The 22,525-nt window shown below is 36.9% G+C and overlaps 1 protein-coding gene across 1 annotated transcript; it reads right to left on the reverse strand.

The window, feature by feature from the left end:
- Positions 1-338: 338 nt before the first annotated feature.
- On the reverse strand, positions 339-20,324 carry LOC140246781 (uncharacterized). Its single transcript, XM_072326115.1, has 11 exons — positions 19,985-20,324; positions 17,848-17,928; positions 15,328-16,726; positions 15,066-15,216; positions 14,172-14,333; positions 12,914-13,087; positions 10,890-11,072; positions 8,877-9,018; positions 3,638-3,684; positions 1,776-1,958; positions 339-530 (listed from the first exon to the last, which is right to left on the reverse strand). The coding sequence occupies exons 1-11, from the start codon at positions 20,322-20,324 to the stop codon at positions 339-341; spliced, it is 3,054 nt and encodes a 1,017-aa protein (XP_072182216.1).
- Positions 20,325-22,525: the final 2,201 nt, after the last annotated feature.

The raw sequence follows: 22,525 nt of genomic DNA on the forward strand, positions 1-22,525 counted from the left end.
AGATAAATTGTTGCATGACAACATTGCATTCTGTCTCCTTGTTGAAAAATGATACAGCTAGATTTGTTAACAAATTTCGACATACAGTACTTCACTTAGGTCGATTTGCGAACTGGAGTACTGGAGAAGATATAACTGATAAATATAATCGCTCGTATAATCGCTCATGCTGTTTATACTAAACACAAGTTTGCCAAGCATCAGAATGGATATATGTGCATATTACCTTTTTCCAGAAAATACGGATTCAGAAAAGACCGGAAAAATTAATTTGTAAATTTCGTCGACAGCGTTTCAGAGGGTCATCGGTGTTTGATATCGTACTAGTACACTCTTTGCTATTTCGTTTTCATGTTTACTTTACAGTTGCTGGTCTCCGAGGCAATTTTCGTGAAGAATATCCCTGGCAGGTCTCGGCATGTGATATCGGCACATTCGAGCTGGGGCATACGGCACAGAAATTGAGCCAAGTTTGTTGCCGCCAACTCTGAAATCCGACCGCTGAAAATAGCCATCGAAAATCTGCTGATCTGAAGAAAATTGAAATATAGTAGTACATACTCTTTCCCACAGATGTCTCAAAATCAATTGATGGTACTTTATACAGCAGGATAAAGACATCGAAACACACGAAAGACACATCACTTTTTAGCACAGAAGAATCCCATCACTTCTCTGAGACACACAAGTCATGAGGACATAGAGCTATACGAAAAGCAAGTTGTCGCAAAATTGATATTACTAATTCAAAGCATGGTAAATTTTGTCCTGCCAATGGTGCAGCCCAAAAAGAATTTGGTAGGTGAATTTTGGAATTTGGTGTAGACAAAAGGAAGGTGTATTATTGCTACGGTGGTTTCTCTTCCCTCTACTGATTGACAGAGTGATTGATTAATTGATTGATTTGTTAATTTGAATTTACTTCCACTTTGTGTTTAACAAAACAACAACAAAAAAGAGGAGATAAAATGATTATACAATAACGTTGTACGAGTCAATGATTTGCCAAGTTTACTTGAGAAAAAATGGAGTTGCGACCGCTTAAAGAAGTGAAGGAAAACAGAAATCACTAATATAAATGGAGACGAAATAAACAAAAACATTACAAATCACTTTACATCTTCCCGAGACACTACTTCAAACTCAATGTCATTTTTAGACTTAACTGGTCAGCTTGCGGCATTTCAATAGGAGTTAAGACGCTGACCATTTCAATATATATAACCTTTACGGCTTAAAGAAAGTTGAACATAAATCTGCATTCTGTATTTCATTATTGGTGCAATGATGAGCTTGTTATAAGTATTCACACGGCATAATTATGAAATACAGTGAACATGGATATCGACACCAGACTTATGATGCCACAGGCTTACTCATGGTAAGTGGGTTAAACATCCGGGCATATTTGATTGAAATCATTATCGACAGACTCTAAAAGTTGAATAAAATGTTTCTAACTTCTATAGGCCTCACGACGTTATAGTCAGGTACCAGGAAATGGCTACTGAGAACGACTAGAGCATTATGTGTTGTGTCCGTGTGTGTGTGTGTGTGTGTGTGTGTGTCTATTGTAGTTCCTGTGTTGCATAGAGAACCATATTCTTCTGTATAAAAGGGTCACAATTGAGAACAGAAGAGAACGTTTCCGAAGACAAGACATATTAAGGTACCTATGATGGTTAAAACAGATCCCAGCTTGCAAATACAATATGGGAAACATTGCCATTTTTTTTTTCAGCCAAATTTTTGCATAGTTGAATGGCAGTGTTTACCTGGTAGGATGGCGCAAGGGTGGCGACTGTGGCGAAAAAAACATCAGGCAACTGATAACATTGGAAACTGAAGCTAACAAGACGTGTCATGGAACAAACCCATTGGGCCAAATCTTCTCCCGCAGATGACTGATGTAGACCTTTGTCATCCAAGACACGAATGTTCAACGTCAGATGTTGTATCTGGACAAGTACAGGAGGAAACCAAAAAAATGAACAATGATGAGAAGTGGATTAACAGGTGTTGAAAAGGAAATCCTCAAGTTTACACTTTGTTAAATATTTGAGAATCGTAAAACAATCAACGTTTCGTGTCTAAGGATAATTCAATAACAAAAACGAAAATTACAAAGCGACGGTCAGACAAGAAAAAAAAAAAGTTGAAGCAGCCAGAAATCTAAGCTGATGAACCTCCCAATGTGTAAAAGAACCAACGACTATACTCTAGTAGATAATGAATTACGTTTATATGCATGTGACATGTTGCAAAGATATCAATCTAATCGGTGAGAAACGATTGTTTCAACATGTACACCTAGACACACTAACTCCGTCAAGTGAAAATTTTCTATTTCTGTAAAAAGTAATGATTCAGTATGCGATGGTTATACAGTTTTTCATTGAAGAAAAATTCTCGCCCATTCTATTGCTTATACATATCCTTTACATGGGAACGGGACGGAAACAATTCAACATACAATGTCAATTGGCACCAGTGTTTGAAAGTAGACTACTTTGCTCCAAAAGAGCAGTAATTAGGTTCTAATTAAAAAGTAACAATCATACTATATCAAACGAAACTAGAAATGTCGCTACAGCGACTGGTTATACCCCCGCCAAACAACATTTCATAAGCTTTGGTCAAAACAACATTTGATAAGCTTTGGTCAAAAAACTGAGGAAGTAGTTAAATCCGCAAGATCTTTCCTTGATCTTCTGCCATTAATATGCCGTTACCATGGCAACGTACTTTCGGGTACTGTCGAAAAATGCGTCTTGCACATCTACAACCAAAGGCACACATCTGTACCAAGTTTCATGGAAATTGGGCAAAAACTGAGGAAGTAGTTTGCAGCACAAAATTTTCCATCATTTTGGCTCATAATATGTAAGCTGTTACCATGGCAACATACTTTTTGTCACTGTCAAGAAATGTGTCATGCTGACCTATATCCTAAGACAAACATTCAATATGAATTCCATGAGAATTGGAAGAACACTGATGAAGCAGTTTTGCCATGAAGCATTTTGCCCTATATTTTACCAATAACATGCCGTTACCATGGCAACGCACTTTTTGCCACTGCGGAAATATGTGTCTTGCACATTAACATATTCAGATGAACACCTGTACCTAATTTCATAAAAACTGATCAAAAACTGAGGAAGTAGTTCGCGACGCAAGATTTGTACCCATTTTTGCCCATAATATGCCGTTACCATGGCAACGTACTTTTGGGTACTGTCAAAAAATACGTCTTGCACATCTACAACCCAAGGCACAAATCTGTGCCAAGTTTTATGGGAATCGGTTGAAAACTGAGGAAGTAGTTCGCGACGCAAGATTTGCAACGGACCGACCGACCGACCGACCGACCGCCCGACCGACCGCCCGACCGACCGCCCGACCGACCGCCCGATCGACCGTCCGCTGATTCCTATATACCCCCTTCAAACTTCGTTTGGCGGGGGTATAATTAAAGCCTATCCAGATACATTCGAAAGACTCAGTAATAAATCAAAATAAAGTTTGAATTTGAAATTGAATTTGAATATGAAATTAACCAGCAAACACTTACTCATACACACATGCATACGAGCTAGCGTACCAACGAGCTTGCATATATACGAACGTGACATACCTTACAGGATGATGCTGACGCGGCAGCAGCTGATAAAAAATTAGCGTGCAAGAAGCGGCATTTCAGACTGAACTTCGAAAGATTTGGCATATCGCATACCCATTGGGTCAAGTTACCCCACATCGACGATTGAAGTTTAGAACCACCATCCCTGTTGGCAAAAGACAAGTTCAGATCTTGAATCTGTAGAGAAAAGACAGAAAACACAAAACAGAAAAACTACGAGTTAACGCCAATTACCACCTCCCCCCCCCAAAAAAAAAAAGAAAGAAATAGCAATGATGGTTGATGGGGCTAAAGACCAATGCTGATTAAAAAATAAATAAATAAATAAATACAAAGTCTTTTGTCTTTTTACGCGCGATTTACATCGGATTGTAGTCCCTTTCGTCGTCCGACTTATGTACTGTGATTGACAAAGAAAAGTAAAGTCTGCTTTGAAACGATAGGCAGAATAATAAGAAAGAAAAAATTTGCCAAGACTTAGTGTAACGGTAAATCATGCATAGTAACTTTGAAAACCTACCTGACAGACTGATGCTGAAGCGGCGGCTGTTGAGAGAAATTCCCCCTGCAGGTCACTGCATTCCAAACTAAAGCGCGAAAGATTTGGCATATTGCATACCCATTGGGCCAAGTCACTCCCTATTGAGGATCGAAGAATAGAACTGCCACCCCAGCGGTTGAAAGACAACTTCAGCACTTGAATCTGTAGGGATCAGTGAAAAACGCACGAAGAAACACACACATATACGATCAGTAAAAATGAAATAAAGGAACAGATTAAGAAACCTAAGTAAAACCTTTTTATATTCTAAAAATTGTTTCATATACTGTTATTTCATTGAAAACAAAATCAAAAACAAACGAATTTTTCTAGGTTGTGTGCTTCTTAGTATTATAGTCGTAGTGCGAGGGACGTTATTATGTTGTATTATTGTATATTTTGGTATGGTGTGGAAAATAAACATTTCCTTTTAAGAAACAATGGGCAATACATGAAATACTGACATCTTCATGTTCCGTAAAATACCGTGATGGACGTGTAGCCATACACAATAATGACGATATGACATGGCAGTTTTCCAGATGGGTCTTTTTATCTGGTAAATGTAACATGCTACGTCACTAAAGGTACAACACAGAAACGTGAGACGTATTATTGAGTGATATGGGGAATGCATCAAACATTTGAAGACCTGAATATAAGAACGACCCAAGTCCAATTTTTGGCCAAATTCAGTTTGACATGGGAAATTGTAGCTTATGCATGGACTCATCTTGTGTATAAATGATAAATCCTAACCCCGGAAGTGCCTGAAATGAATGAGTTAAATCTTATATTAATGTAAGAATGAAGGACTTGGGTCATTCTTACATTCATATTAGAGCGCCCTCTATCATCCTTCTCTCATCTCTATAGCAGAATATCATAATATTGTATATGAATCAAAGAACGACCTAAGTCCATATGATTCAAAGAACGACCCAAGTCCATCACACAAAATGGCCTCTCCACAATTAATGTAAATGTTATTGTCATGATAATATATGTTCTAATTTGTATATACAATGTTGCCTTCCCATCACAGTTAAATAGAACATTATTGGACAAATAGAAAAGATATGAAGTTTTTTTAAGTTTACTAGAAATGGTCTTCCATGGACTTGGGTCGTTCTTATATTCAGATACTCATTTCACAGACCAGGAAGAGAACGATTAGAATAGTAACAGAAAGAATGATATAATAGTATTATTTTATTATGTCTGTGTATATCATACAATGTTTATCACGTATTCAAATCAAACAAGTGTTTCACAACATGACCCTGAAATGTGAAAATCAATCACACAACAGTAACTTATGATATCATGACAAATAAACTGACAAAAAAAAAATGTTATAGTTTTGTACGAAACTCATTCATATTCTGTAATGAGGTAAGCTTAATGGCACTGAGGTTAGGTACACAAACGAACATTTGCTAAATTCATTACATGGTAAAGGAAGAAAATATTATCGCAAATAATACGCGCAGAAAGAAACAAAAAAAAAATATTGATGGCAAAGTATAACTAACAATTTGGACTGATTTATCAATAAAAGGTCTGGGTTTATACGCATTCTAGTCCTGAGTCCCAAGCAGGAATAAAATGAATTTGATCATTAACTTTGTGATCGTATATAGTCATTTTTGTCCTGACATTTTTTTTTCTTTTCAATTATTTGTAACTGTTGAATATATTCACTACTAGCTTAATTTAACATCAGTTTCTGTAAAGTCAATATGTGGAAAAAAAGTAATTGTTGTATACAATAATATCAGATTTGCTTTTTTGACATAATAACGTATTCTTGTAAAATGTAATGCGGCGATACCGTTGATCCGTTCATTATTTTGCCAACATATGTCGTGAGCCCATTTTATAACAACGATATTCCATTCAATATCTAGAGTTGTCTTCAAACTTAATGTCCATACACCAATGTGTATATTTCGCGCATTTTGCTTACGCTACTGCAGTCAGACCGCAGCACCCGATAGTTCGCTCGTATTTATTCAACTCGTATGCAAACCCGCTCGAGGCTTGCATACGTAATGAGCTGCGTAAGGGGATTTTGTCCTTGGGCTTTCGGCAACAAAAATACACCTTATATTCACAAATTTGGTATCAAATTCAAGGAAAATATGCAATGCTGCTATCGTCACATGTTACTCAAATTATTGTAAATGAAAAATATCATAGCGTAATTTCAGCTTGAAAAATGATGAAAAAAGTAATTCGTGTAGTGCACGTCAAAAGAATACCAAATTCACCTTGCGTCTCAATGAAAATGCATTACTTGGTAGTCCATCTCTTAATCTTTGTATCCATGTAAATATATTTATATAATATTGACTGGCCTCGAGGGAGATACCAGAAAATATTGCCCAAACTGAAAGAATATTGCCCGAGTCGAAGACGAGGGCAATATTCTTTCAGTGCGGGCAATATTCATCTGGTATCTCCCTCAAGGCCAGTCAATATCATAATTAGTACCTATTCCCTAGGTAAATTAGGAAAATATGTGAATACAGCTATTCACTATGATAAAGATCAAGCCACATTTGACTACCTGTAGATCATCACCAACATGTCGAATAATTGAAAAATTGTTCATCAATGTATATCATTCAACTCCAACTTCAAAGATACATATGTAGTTGTAACAGGCGAACTTCAAACATCTGAACGCTTTTACACTTTATTTTGCTTCTGTTTCGATTCGGAGAGTTGTAATAACTAATGGTCACTGTGCAGTTAGTCATTGTTTGACGCGTCGTGTTGCTGGAACTAGTGGAAGTGGTCGACCTTGTATGAGTTGATTTATCGGCGTTCTTCTGCGGTGTGTGTAATCGACACGCAGCGACGTCCTTGAGTGTTTTCTCTTCGTGGTCGATCGGAATGTTTACATGAAGTGGGAAGAGAAGGAGTGGAATCTCTCTTCCCACCTTCCTGTTTTACAGTGCACTCCCGTTATAACGAACACGGTTATAACAAAATTCTGGTTATAACGAAGTCAAAATTTGGGCTGCAATGTCATCCACTCTATGTATTTCTATCGTTTATTTGTTCGGTTATAACAAAATTCCGATATGACGAAAGAATAACTGCCGGTCCCGAGGATTTCGTTATAACGGGAGCCCACTGTATATGTAAAACCCCGGATGCTCGTAATATGCTCTAATATCGCCCGCTGAACTCCCGACCCTGCAAAATACCAACTGTAATTGCCTCCCAAAACTAACTCGTATAGGTAATAATGATAATTATTTGCTTAATCCGGTCAGGAACCAGTAAAATATACATCAATGTCAGTGCTGGTCAGCTTGAAAGCGTGCACTCTCAAGAGTAAGCTCTCTCATTGGACAGCGCTTGCATTCAGCGCTTGACTTGTAGCCATGATGAATGTATGTACAAGACCCTACACTGTGAAAACCATAACCCTGTCAAACTCTCGCAAAATCTCGCACGCACGAGACACCTTCGGAACGCAAAGATCGTCAACGAGAGTGCTGAATAAATCTTACCGGATCGGCTCATTAGCATACGTGCTGCGGTCTGACTGACTGTGGCAGAAACATAGTTTGGCGTCATCGGCATATAACCAGAGGTACCTGCAATACCGTGTCTTTCCTACAAGATTGATATGATGTAAATTTTAAACTGTCAATAACAGGGAACCAACGATTGACCCTTGGGGAACTACGGGAGAGAGAGAGAGAGAGGTTATCCAGCGACTTAGGGGAAAAAAAAACCCTCTGTAAGTGATTATGAATCGATCAGTCATATGATTGTTAATTCATGATGTACAGAAACAACAATTGTCTGCAAGTTTAACAGATTAAATATTTCGATCAACACTGTGTCAAACGCCTTTTTAGAGGTCAATGGATACTGTTCCAGAGTACTCTCCTGTATCTTTCCTTGTAACTGTGACTTTCATAAGGTGGTTGTAGTGCTTTGTTTTGAGTATGTTTTGAAATTGCTTTGGGACTAAAAGACTGTTTCATGTCTGAAAGTGGATGCAATTGTTACATTATCTGATCTTGTCGATTGATATTATTTAGGCTCGCTTCCCACTTTTAGGTTATTCGTTTTACATTGTTGTCGGCATTGTTTCTGATGTAACAGTTCGGCCTTGGATTCGCATTATGATATTTTAAGCCTCCTCCCCAACTCGGAAATTTAAAAGGAAATAAAATAACTTTTTTATTCCTCTGTCATGTTTCATTTATTCTGTGTGTGTGGGGGGGGGGGTTAAAAATAAACATTGAATTGTTGATTACATAAAGTGAACCAGCGTATGGAACTGCTGCAGCAAATGTTTTCGTCACTGAGTCATTTCCTAATGCGTTAGAGGAATACATGATAAGAGAAAACACTTCAACAAATTAATAGATTGTGCAAACATAATGATGTCGATAAGCAACAGAATTGAAGATGACATGTTACATTGGAAAAAAAATATATATATATAAATAATTCGACGAGAAATGAAATGCAGTCATAGACTCGGAGATTCATGAAATATAGGAAACAAACAAGCAATTTCAATGATGAAATATTAAGGGAAATATTAAGTGGCCAGGATTAGTGTAAGTGTAAATCATGCATAGCCAAAGGTGTGTGTCATACCTGACAGGACGTGTCATACCTGGTTTGACCTTGACTCGGTGGCTGCTGAAAGAAATTTACCATCCAGATAAGGGCACGTCAAACTGAAGCTCGAAAGGCTTGGCATAGTGAATACCCATAGGGCCAAGTCACCCCCCATTGAGGATCGAAGTTTAGAACCACTGATCCAGCTGTCAAATGACAACTTCAAATCTCGAATCTGTACATGATAGAAAATAAATAAACAAACAAACAATCAAACAAAACATTTCAAACCTTAAAGAATGCTCAGGCTACATGAATCAGAGAGTTATTATTAAAAAAAAAATCGACATTGTATATGCTGGAAGTTCTCCTGAGGAACAGCAATATTGAACTTTGTTTTTAACAAATCCAAAGGGGAACTTTTTTTTTGTTGTTGTGATAAGTTTTAATTTTAACTTCCTATGTAGGTGCAGACATACCGCAAGTATCAGATATCATCACAGATATTATCAATACTCATTCATACCAATCGTTGATAAAGAAAATATTATTTTCTCTGATCCAGATGGAAGTTTCCTGGAAACTCCAATGGTATCTCTCCATGAATGGACAAGTTATGACAAAAATCTTTCTGATTACAGATTAATCTTAGACCGTTGAGATGCATGTCACATAGACATGTATTGTTATTTGAAATGTCCCTCATTATGATGGGAGAATGTCGGCAGCTTAGAAATGTGGAAAAAAGAAAATAACTGAGCATGCTACAAACTTGAAATGAGAGATACCACCCCGCGTCACGTAGTGTAACGGCAGTGGCAATAATGGAATCTATAGAACTATCATTATACAGACGGGATTAAAGGAGTTTTTCGCTCGTGATCATTTAACACGTTTTAGCAGTCATACAAAGTCCTTCCTGTGGTCATAAGCCAGTAGAACAAAATAATGTACATGTAGTGTATGTCTGCCCTCCCCCCCCCCCCCCCATTGTATTTCACATTTCACACAAATGAATGAAACTAACTGATGAAAAACGTTTGCATCAATAATTATGATCATTTCTTTTTCTATTACACCGAGTAATGGTAAAGTTCTCGATTGAAACAAATATTTTCCTCACCGATCTTCTTTTTTTTTTCAGAACGTCCAAGAGCTTTGATGGGAAGCACATCTTGACAAATAATGTTATTTCGCAGCTGCAGACTGAATTCAATAAATAATTGAGGAATCGTTCAACAGATAGTATGTGTAAAATGGTGATAATTTATGAAGAAAATTATAACGAAAATCTATGTGTGACCGTGCATCACAAAACAAACGAAAAGTCGCACTCCTTGATTTTCTATGAGGACTCAAGAAAGGTGAAACGGGTCAACGAAGTCAGTTTTGAGTTTTCCCAATTTTCTGAAAGAGCTATTGTACTTCTACATTATTTGTGACTTTGGGATCATAAATTGAATCGGAAAGTGGGTTTTCAGCAGTTTTTCTACAATCCGTCTTTAGGTAGAGTACTGTGATCAGGTTTTTCTTCGAGGCCCTCTTTTCATATCTTGAAAATCCTTTGCACACTCTTCACTTTTAACTCTAATAACTTGAAAGTATAAAGCTACTGCTTTGAAATTTGACATTCATCATGGACAGAATGTGTTAATAGAACATGCTAAATTTTCAGCTTTATCTGACAATCCCTTCATTGTTGTTGTTACAGTGGTTTACATCATGTTTTTTGTCCCATTCATGGCACAGGTAGCATGGCTTAGCACAGATTAAGCATTTGATTAGACCCTGTACTTCAGAGCCTCTTTTCTCAGTTCACACTTTCCAGAGTGTGCGCTGTCTTTCCAATGTTAGGATAGATTAGGAGAGTCCATTTGAATTGAGTTATATATCACTTTAAAGCTTAAAGTCTGCTCCTTCAGAATCTGCCCTTAACTAAAAATCTATGTCTGACGACTGTTTGTCTGTTTTGTGATGCAGGGTCATATTTAGAAACGATCCGTAGACTCAATGATGAATAAAACAAAGATGAGAATGATCAAAGTGCGCATGCACGTTGATGACACAGTGTAAAGTGTGAATCATTTATGGTTCAAGGTGACGTACCTGGCATGATAATGCTGACGCGCAGGCTGTTGAGAGAAATTTAGTGTGGAGGTAGGGGCATTCTACACTGAAGATCGAAAGACTCGGCATAGTGAGCATCCATTTGGCCAAGTCAGCCCCCGTTGAGGAAAGATGTTTAGTACCAATATTCCAGCTTTTGAAAGACAGATTCAGATCTTGAACCTGTTTTTTTTTAAAGGATACACACAAGCAATTGATTATTGAATAATGTATTGCACGATTCCAAGGTTCATACAGCCTGTGAAGTGTGATTATATAAGTTGAAAAGGGCCTCTCATTATACAAAACATGCAACCGGAAAGAAAGAGAGAAAGAAATATAATTATGCATTTCCTTCATATCCGCTTCTTTATCTACTTGAATTACAATTGGATTGGCTCCAGTTTCCATTTAGGAGAACATATTTTTTTTTTTTTTTTGGTTTTATTGTTCAGGTTAATATTTCATATCTTTTGTCGATGCAAAAATAAACAAAATTGCCACTCTAACAAGAGAGTCAAGAGAAACAAGTGCAACATTTCCAACATTTTTTTTCTTTCTAAAAAAAAAAAACATTAGACAAGTTAGCTTTTTTGTGTGTGATTATGCGATTTGGTTGTGTGTGTCTGTGTGTGTATTGATTTTGTGCGAGTACAGGAGTTTCATGTGCTTGCAACCGTATAGACCTATTTATAATGAGTTCTGAACATGTACATTTAAACCTGTCTATAGCGGCCAAGGAAAATAACAAAAGTCGCTGCTATACACATGTCAGTGGATGCTCTGAATTTCAACATTTGTTTTGTATAAAAGTATGAAATACCGCACGTTATTCCCCCCCCCCCAAAAAAAAACAAACAAACAAACAACAAACAAAAAAGCAAATAAGTTTGCATGTGACGCTATAATGTGGGGTGTTGTTGTTGTTGTTTTTTTTTACATAATTTCCTTCATTAAATTTCATTATTTAAACTCATTTTTTGTAACATTTCCGACATGAGGAACTGCACTTGTTCGTACCGGTTTACATGAATGGGGTTCACGAATAGGTGTAAGGGGATTGATCTTGTTCGAAGCTGACTTAAGCGAAGAACAATACCAAGACAACTACCATATTTTCTTTATTCAATGGTAATCTAATAACTGAATTAATTGGCATTTTGGTAAAATTCAACGTAACAATGTTACTAGCAGCTGTCTTTGGCCTTGTGGCTATTCAGGACGGCATTAAAGAAACCTAAATCTAGTCTCATCCAACTGGACCCCATGGAAGACCAGCTTAACGAAGGTGAATATGGGCTACCCAGCCATCTCTCAAATGGAAAATGAACAAACAAACAAATTTTTATGGCCGCTATACGCATGTAGATAGTCACCGCGGGATACAAAATGTGTGGCCGCTGGCCACGTTAGGCAGGTGACCGCTATAAAAAAAAAAAAAAAAAAGGTAAACAAATACATACATTTCGTGAGGGGGATTTTTCGCTGGTCGCTTTAAGCAGGTGGCAGTATTGCAATTCCAGCAGAATGGGATGACCTTACTACATGTGGATCATAATGATTTGGTTGTTCTCATTTTCTTTTTTCGGGGGGGGGGGGGGTGGGGCATAAGCGTCAATATATCACCCAAATCAAGTGGATGATCTAGTGCCGATCATCCTTGGTAAAAGCAGCAATACTGAATGAGTGTCGGGCATGACGTGGAAATAACTATAATTATTTCTCACTTTTCTTGTATTCTTTTTAATAAAGTAATATGGATACCGCTATCTATTAAAACAAATGTTGAAGAGAACATCTTTGCAATTGTATATGGCAACAGACTAAGGTTGGTGAGTAATAGAAGAAGCATTGAACAAAATGCTTACAAAGTAGAAATCGTCTGGCCAAAAAAAAAAAAAAAAAAAAAGAAGCTAAAACACACAATAGAGAATGATCTATACGAGCTTTGCCTATTAGTGGTCAAATGCGAATCATGAAACATCATTATGTCATAGTCCACATCCTGGTCCAAAGTGACATACCTGACAAGATGATGCTGTGGCTGCTGCTGTTGAGAAGAAATTACAGTCCAAGTTGTCGCATTTCACACTGAAGGTCGAAAGATTCGGATTGGTGCACACCCATAGGGCTACGTCATATCCTGTCGAGAATTGGTGTTGATTTAAGCTAGATATTGAGAAACTCAGATCTTGAATCTGTAGGGGAAAAACGAAAACATCGATGAACAATATCTAAATCAATTAGGTCCTATAGAAGGAACGATTTGAATGAACGTAATTACACAAGGTCAATCAGATGCAAAAGCTTAGGACAACCCCTCAACTGCAATTAGTGTACATTATCTGCCCATTTATTGCAACAGGTATATCACATGATCAAAGAAATCGTACATTATACGATTTAATGAAACCACATTGTTTCAAGTCGTATACTTGTTTAAATAGAGAGGAGGATAGTGAGGGTGAGCTTTCGTCGTGTAAAAAATAAGTCGTGCGCTGCTCCTTTGAACTAGTCAAGTAGAAACCAATATAACCTAATAATCGAAATAATGACCCAACATATAAAACGTTTAGATTAGGAATGCCGCTTTCTGCCGTTTGTGTTGAAAATATGCATGGTAGCGACCCGCTAATACTTTGTGATGTGAAAAGCTACTATAATGACAATCACTCGGCATTCTCCCAACGGTATTCAGAGCTGCTGCAAATTCAACCTAAACGCCAACACTCCTAAACAAACCCCATCTATCTAGAAAAGTGATTAGTAATTAAAAAAAATGCAACCAGTATGCTCATCGCGATGGCACCTCAGTCCGCGATGGATGGACCGCATCTTACTGCAGACTGCGAATTTTAATGGAGCAATATTTAAACAGCAAACACTAAAAAAAAAAGAAAAACAGCAGAAGAAATGATGAATGATAATAGATATAAACTTCATAATCGGGTTTTACTATTGCCCAACGAATGATAGTCTCACTAGGTTGGATAACTATATCTCACTTTGTGGATGTGGAAAAAGCAAGCTCAACACAGCATCCTCGTTACGGAGGATATCAGTCATCCTTAAACATTCCAGCTCTGCACATCAAAACAAGTATGCACATTTTGGTCACAAAACTTCTTATTCCAATACGTACGTTTTGTTACCCTATCTTAATCTGGAAATGTTGTCCACGTACCACTTTCGGCTCTTGAGCCATCTGATGATGCATAGACAAAACATGAAAACAAACAACAGAACAATCACGTGGTGTTGGACCATCGCGAAATATCTTGCCTGACAGGTCGAAGCCTGGTATGCCACGATCTTGTAAAAATCCGTGTGAATTTGTGAATGTGTTAATGTTACTTCTCGCAGCGCACGACTCGAACACATCCCCTCCGCCAAGTAACGTGACAGGATTTTTCCGCAGTCGACACGGTCAAGATATAATGATCGCTAATGGGAACGAACATGGTCAAAAGGTAAACATTAAAGAACGCTGAAATAACGAAACATTTGTTTTGGAAGTAAAACTTGATGCATTTGATGCATCTTGGTCAACATCTCCTTCGTGAGTGTGTGTAGTTTTTGTTTTTTGTTTTTTGAGAGCGGGGTGTATGGATGAGAGGGAATGGATTGCTACTTCAATTATCATGTTCTTATTGAGGTTCCGATTATAAGACATGATTTGATCAACATGAAACTTTTACTTTTAAACACATGTATAACACAAGCTTGTCCATCATGAGGTAGAGCAAAATAAACCTTTTTTATGATACTTCAGTTATAACATGACAAAGAATGCTTTAGAAGTTATGCTTAGAAAGCTCCTTTTATATTGATAATCATGACTTACATGCATAACAAAAATTACTGCTGAATGTATAAAAAAAAATCAGGGGCAATTTCCGCTCACAATTGCTTAACGACAGGAAATCGTGTTTAAATCATGCCAAAGTAATTCTTGATTGCATATATCTTTTATATTTTTAAACACTATCTTTATTTCAGAACAATTATGTCTTATACTACAGAATGAGTTAATAATTATAGGTAACGTCATTATAGATATTTTGCACTCAATTAAACAAAGACAAAGAACAAGACAGAAACTCAAAATTAATTCTCAAAAGTAACAAAGTATTACCAAATACTAGTTGGAGTCCATTTGCAAGTATGGTCACTCACCACTTGGTTACAGTGGACCATAAACACCACTCCTGACTTTGTATGTTCTGACATATTTTGGGATAGTCTGTATTCTTCCCATCGTTCTCCCACTGCTCTGGCGGCCTCCTCAGTATGGCATTCGAACGCAACGTCAACACAGTAATCACGGTCATTATCAAAATAATCATCATCATCATAAATAATATGTATATCTGCGATTCTCATGAGATTACTGTTATCATCATCATCATAGTCACCGCTTCCATTATCTCTTGATACCCTGATACACTTTATCAAGCCGTCGACAATATCAAGCCCAAGTTCTTTCCCTAATGCTGAGACGAAGTAGAGTAGGTAGCGGAACTCCTGGTATCGAGGAAGAAGTATGAGCTTCAGCTCTTCGTACCTGGCACGATCGTTTGCATATATATTCGAAATATATAACCCTGCAACATATTCTTGGAATAATTTGTGGGGGAACGAAACCGTTGACACAACCAAAGATTTAGTGTTGACGTCGCGTCGACGTTTCCCTGTTGTGACAGCTCTTTCCATTGTCAGAACCCCGACTTTGCAGCATGTCTCCATGTCATCTTGACATCCTCTGAATTGTTCTTCAGGAAATGAAAGCTTTTTATGCAACAAACCGTTTAGCGCTATCTCGCTTATATTTTGGATTGCACTACCAGCTTTCGTCAACTGCTCATCAATCGTTTGACTCTGTAGATTTTCGCATATTTTTGATGCGAAGTGTGCTTTCAGAAAAGAAATGATTTCTCTAAAAAGCTCAGAGAAAGTTTGCATTTTCTTCATTTCTTTTCGTCTATCTTCATTGAAGTCGTTCCACATCAGACAAAGCATTGCACAGTAGATAGGAAACGGGGCCATATTTTTCCGGATGATATCATTTTCTTCCATGAAACTGATTAAGCTTTCTGCAGCTAGGGAGTTATTTCCAAGCCGAAAATATGCTTTGATATATGTTGCTAAATTTTCCTTGTTGAATCCCTCGACGCTGATGAAAGTGTAAGCTTCGGCAAGAGTTTTCCTCAACTTGAAGTCATGACTTCTCCATGGTCGTGTGGTTACTATTACCTTGCATGACTTATATATCTCTAATTCTAGAATGCAAACGACCACACTGCGGCTCTTTGCTTCTAGTTTCCCCTGGAACTCGTCGAAACCATCAAACACGAGAAGAATTTTATCTAGATTTGCTAAGATATAGGAGTCTATCTGGTCTGGTGTTGCCGCATTTGAATCGCACAGACATCTTTTCACAATACTCCCAATACTTTTGTCCTCAGTAACTTCCCGAAGAGGAATCACGATAACCATATCCATGTCGTTGAGAATCCTTCCCTGGTACCAGTCCCAGGCGATCTTAGCACAAAGTGTTGTTTTACCGACACCTCCCTCACCCTGGATCAGAATGCGCTTTGACAGATTTCCGCAATCACCAATGCCTAAAAGATCCTCGTACGTTATCGGTGTTTTACTCATGTCACTTTGGTCTATTAGACTCAAATTCGTGTAAATATCATCCAAGTTAACACGCTCCATAAAGTTAAGTGGATCTACCGTGACCCTGCGTCGTGACAAACGGTAATACTCCTTCAGCTCCTCTTTGCATGTTTGAACTTGTTCCTTTGTAAGTGACGGTGAGATAGGTACTGACCCTTAGATAAGAAATGAAAAAGACAAAGAAAAGAGTGCATGACCAATATATATATGTATATATATATGTATATATATATGTATATATATATATATATGTATATATATATAAGAATAGGAATGACAGAGACGGACAGATTATCAATAAGTGTAGATCAAAATAACGTACCTAATATTAATATTGAGTAAAGCATTAGAAGCAGGTAGGTGTATGCGCTCTGGATCGCAGTGACGGGTGACAGCGCAAGACGCGGTGTACGATTTCCATTGTCCATTTTTATTCTATTTTATTTTATTATGGAAGCAAAAGCAGATAGGGGAAATATATGTATAAATATGCCGTAAACTTATTTCCCCCTCTCTCCTTCCCTTTCAGTTAGCCTACTCTATATTTTAATAACAAATTTGCATTTGCCATTTGCACTGTTGCATTATGAATCTGTTTAACTGTTTAGAGGTATGAAAATTAAAAAGATCAGACACAAAAGTCCCCTCGAATGATTAGCAGGATAATACAACGAAATCAAAAGTCATTTTCAAAGAAAGAAAAAGAGAAATTTTCAACCGATTTTTCAAGTTATTTTGAAATCCCCCATCAAAAAAAGTGAAGTCTATAAAGGACATTTTTTTAATGTTATGCATCTCGAACTGAATATTTTTAGGCAATGACTGCAAAATATCTTTTCATTTCTTCTATTTATTAGACAATACAACAGGAAAAGTCTGATGACATACCTTATATGTCCGTCTAAAGGAAAAATCAACACAAAACAAAACATACAAACTCTCAGAATATCTTATCGTTTTGGTGAAATTTAGCATTGTTTTCTGCATGCACACAAATAGGGGGGGGGGACTAAATACATTTGGTCATTTGTATTACAACTCAGGATTTTACAAAAATGACATGATACCTCGACATCCTCTTCGTTGAAAATAAACAAACAATAAATTTTGGATCTGTTCTTGGATCTTAATCCACTTAACTCTACAGCATGATATTTTATAACGGATTACAGTCTGACCTTAAAACAAAAAAACAAAAACAGAAACAAAGTAGAGCTAAAAAAAAAAACCAGGTTGCGATGTTGGCAAGAAGAAGAAGACATTGTTCATTTCATACTCAGCATCAAATCTTCTTCCTCTTCAAATTGCCTAAGTCTGTGTGGACCAGGTCTCCGCCAGATGGGATTCCAGCCACATCCTGTAAAATATTTCACCAGCAGAAGCAGAGATATAGTTCTGAACAAAATTTGTACTGCATCACAAAGCCAACAAAAAGTCGTCATGTATGGATTTTTAGTATTAAAATGGCAAATTAAAAAAAAGACATGCTTTCAGCTGTAAAATGATGTGTAGCACACTACAAATAGACCTTCTTTAACTTGTCGAAATAATGGGAAAATTGTTTACCCTCTGAAAAAGAAGGTCTATTCAAGCGCTTCTACTTCCTATAAAGAAGACGAGATTAATCGATACATTATTACCTAAACTATCCAAGAGTTTAGTGTTGCAGCGTTATACACATTTTGACACTGCATGTAGGTCAGTTACTTTTATAAGGAACGTGTCACCTTACCATCGCACACACATACCAACTTTCGTGGACCTACATATACATGGGTGAGGAGAAAAATAGTGGAAAGAAGAGGGGAAATCACACCTTTTCTTGGGAGCTGATACGGATGGTATTTTTGCAGAAACCTCCCAACAAGGATGAATAGCATGAAAGCTGCAGCAGGTAAACTGATTAACAGTCCAATTATGAGACCAATGTTGTCTGCTTTTCCTGCAATTGCATATGGACATAGAAGGAGATGTGAGTTACTTGATTTTAAGAAGGCATGAAAACAGGGAAAATATTTCAGTAGCCTCTCATCAACTTACTCTGCGTAATGATCAAGTCACTACCTAGGTGTAACTGTTTCATAAAACAAAATCAGAACAAAATTTAAATGTACAGAAGCACGTTGCAAATAGTACATAGTTGCATGGCGTATGACACTTTCATCTTATATTTGATGAAATTAAGTGAAACTTTTCTTGTATGCTTGTGCCAATGTAAATGATCGATAGATGCAATACCGCTGGTATCCTGTAACTTTGAATGACAATTTTCCAAACTTTATAGAAGGTGGTTTAAATTGACGCGGATGTCTCGTAGAAAAAGGGAAATTTGAGTGTATTGTCAGGTAAATTACCCTCTCAGATCATACTTCCCGATAGTAATCACAGAGAAAAAAATAATATTCCGTTGATGACTTGAGCCCCCTTGCTGCAAACTTTGCATTCAAATGCAAAGCAGCAATTGCGTTACTTAAAGGACTTGCGCTTGATTCCGTGCACAAATATCAAACTCAAAGTTTCATTTCATTCGTAATAGTATATTCTATAAGATTTCTAACAAAGCATTAAAAAATGGCACAGTGATCACCAGTATCCTAAGGTTGTTTTCACGTACAACGACATAATGTATTAAAATCCCTTTAAATACCATATTCAAACATGTCAGAATATAAACATACATTTGTTTGAGAATATGTCTGTTAAAAAATCCATGCCACTAATCTCATTGCAGATAAAGTGATCACTTTTGTCCAACAAATCGATTTCAATACGTTACAAGGCAGACTGTAGGTACGCAGGGTCTGCGCTGTCAGGGAGGGTGCTTTCAAGGATTTAACTCATCATAGATGTGAATTTACCCATCCCCCCCAAAAAAAACACAACAACAACAACAACAACAACAACAAAGAAACAAACAAACAAACAACAGCAGAGTTGTGTGTATTTTAAGTAACATAATAATTCAAAGTTTCACAGAACTTAACTCAGTTTTATAGAACTGATTACAGTTCTATGAAATTGAATTTACTCATTATATCAAATGATTATATAAAACATTTCTGCGTACTTTTCACATGTTATTATTGTCGTAATCATTTCCTGCAATGAACATACGATGCGCATTCTGTTCACATGAATATAATATTTTGGGGTGTACTCAGACTTAGGTTCGTCCAATATGATTGAATTCCAAATAGTGAACGAACATCACAATTTACTACCAACAACAAGGCTTTTTTCAGCAAAGGACCACAAGAATCAAAAGCAACTTTCGGACAAACTTGCATTGATGAGAAGTTGAGTTTAATCGCAAGTCGAGTTCATAGCTTCAACGGGGACTATTTGCAAATCCTATTGGTATTTAACATATAACATCTAGAAATGTAAAATCAACATCGTTTCAATATTAAAACCTGATAAAGGCAGAAGGGTGATTTCTTTGATCGCCGTTCCATTCAGCGAGTCACCGAAAGCTATGCACATGAAGGTTGGCTCTGTCCCGTGTTTGACTGAAACAGTGATTGTCTCGAACCTCTCGTATGTGTTGTCTGGTAGTGTTGTCTGCCGAGAATCCACAGAATTTAATCTCTCTCCAGACTCTGTGGTCCAAAACAATGACGCGTTAGGCTTAAATTCACTCAAAAGACACGTGAGTGATATAGACGGCGTGTCGAAGGAAGTTTGGTATGTGCATCGTCTGTGGTAGAAGTTGTTCTTTTCGTCGCATTCCTCGATTGCATGTCTTGATGCCATCGCTACGGATAAAAGGAAGCCATACATGCAATAAAGTATTTAATATTCAAACTGATGTTTGTTTCGGTATTTTTTTTTTCCGGGGGGGGGGGGTGGGGTGGGGGGCAATGCATATATCAATCTCAAGCAGTCTGAGAACACTTTATTTCTGTAATAGAAGCAGAGTTTGAGATTTACAATATGTGACCGTGCACCTCAAAACGAACATAAAGTCGCACACACTGATTTCGCGTGAGGACTGAAAATAAGTGAAATGGGTCAACCTTGCCGAACTTGACTTTTTCATATTTTCCGAAAGAGCGGGTCTTCTTTTACATTATGCTAAAATTTGGTATCATAAGATGGGCAGGAAAGTGTGTTTTTTTAGCAGTATATCTCCAAGATTTTTGGTAGAATAGTGTGATTAGGTGTGTCTTTAGAATCCCTTTTTCATTTCTGAAAAACCTTGTCCACACTCTTCACTTTCAACTCTAATAACTTTTGAAAGGATAGTGCTACTGCTTTGAAAGTTGGCATTAATTATGGAAAAAATGTGTTAATAAGGCACATTTAATTTCAGTTTAATTTGATAATCTCTTCATTGTTGTTACTCTGGTGGTTTACTTCCTGTTTTTTGTCCCATTCATCGCACACCCAAGCACGGTTTGGTAAAGATTAAGCGCTTGAATAGACACTGTACTTCAGAGCCTCTTTTCTCAGTTCACACTTTTCCTGAGTTTGTGCTTTCTTTCCAATATTTAGATAGGTTAGGAGAGTCCATTTGATTTGAGTTATACATCATTTTAAAGCTTAAAGTCTGCTATTTCAGAATATTGTCTTAACTAAAAATTGATGTCTGGCGACTTTTTGTTTGTTTTGAGGTGCAGGGTCACATATGGTTGGTTTGTTGTTGTTTTGTTTTTGTTGTTGTTGTTTATCTTAGTATCCAATACAAGAGCTCATTGACAATGTTGGTGGCTTCATAGTTGACAATGCATCACAATACCAACAAACCATGGCTTGGCCTGATTTTTCGGGATGATTCAAAATAAGTGATTTTTATGTCAAATAATTTGATTACATATTTTTTTTTTCATTTCACACATGCATGTTCACATGCATGTTTTTTATTTTCATTTCCATGAAACATGATGTTGCTACTTTTACATTTGGTGTTGGTTATGAATAAATTGCACTATTAGAGAATGATACATTTCAGAATGAGGAAAGGAAGAAAACAAATACTCCGGCGCTTCTTCTCTCAGTAAACTTTTTTTTTCCAGTATATGTGATGTCTTTACATTATTAGGTAAGATTATGGAAGTCTATTCTTATTGAGCTATTATAGAAGGCCTGTTACTGTATTATGCCATTTTAAAGCACTGAGTCTCCTCTTTTATGATCTACCATTAAAAAGAAACCAATCTCAGGGGATATTCTAGCGGTTTTGTTTTGCAGGGTAGAAGTTGTTCTCCCTTGTTTATGCACAGGACTTCCAAGCTGGTGATTACTAAAAAAAAAAAAAAAAAAAAAAAAAAAAAAAAAAAAAAAAAAAAAAAACATCATTCACCAAAGCAAGCAATGACTGCGGATGTTTTGGTGGCTATGGCATAACACAATATGGTTGTATTGTATGGAAAGAACGTTTCAGTAATGCATTAGAGTGGCAAAATATTAAAAGTTAATAACAATATGGAAATGGAAATACTACTGCTATAGAACTGGTCTTCGAACTGTTATGTCCCTCGTTGCGCTATCCCTATACGTCATTCCTATCCCCGCATAGAAAAAAAAAGCAAAGTAAATCGAGAGAAAACGGTGTAAAGTTTATAACTAATGTATATAATCAGTGAAAAAAAACAACAAAATTGTCATTAAATCATTGTATTTCAGCAGCTCTCAAGCTTAATCAGATGGTTTACGGACAAGTTACCCTGCAGTCACAATTCCCAAATTCCTCGTGCGCTTTCCCCATACTGTTACCTTCAAGTCACTTCAATATTTTGCAAATCAATTCGTGAAAAAAATATATATATATATACTACTCAAAAAAAGTTAAGGACCACTTTTTAAAACGTACATAAAGATTTTATACAAGGTGTTTTATTTCTGGAAATACCTCACTACAACTGTCGCTGTAATCAATTTCACGCATGGGTGGTTTCAGTTGTTGCACAATGTCTCTCGCATCACTGCACATCCTGAAAAGTGGGCCCCGAGGG

Source organism: Diadema setosum, chromosome 3 (assembly GCF_964275005.1).
Source record: "Diadema setosum chromosome 3, eeDiaSeto1, whole genome shotgun sequence".
In the NCBI taxonomy this organism is placed as follows: domain Eukaryota; kingdom Metazoa; phylum Echinodermata; class Echinoidea; order Diadematoida; family Diadematidae; genus Diadema; species Diadema setosum.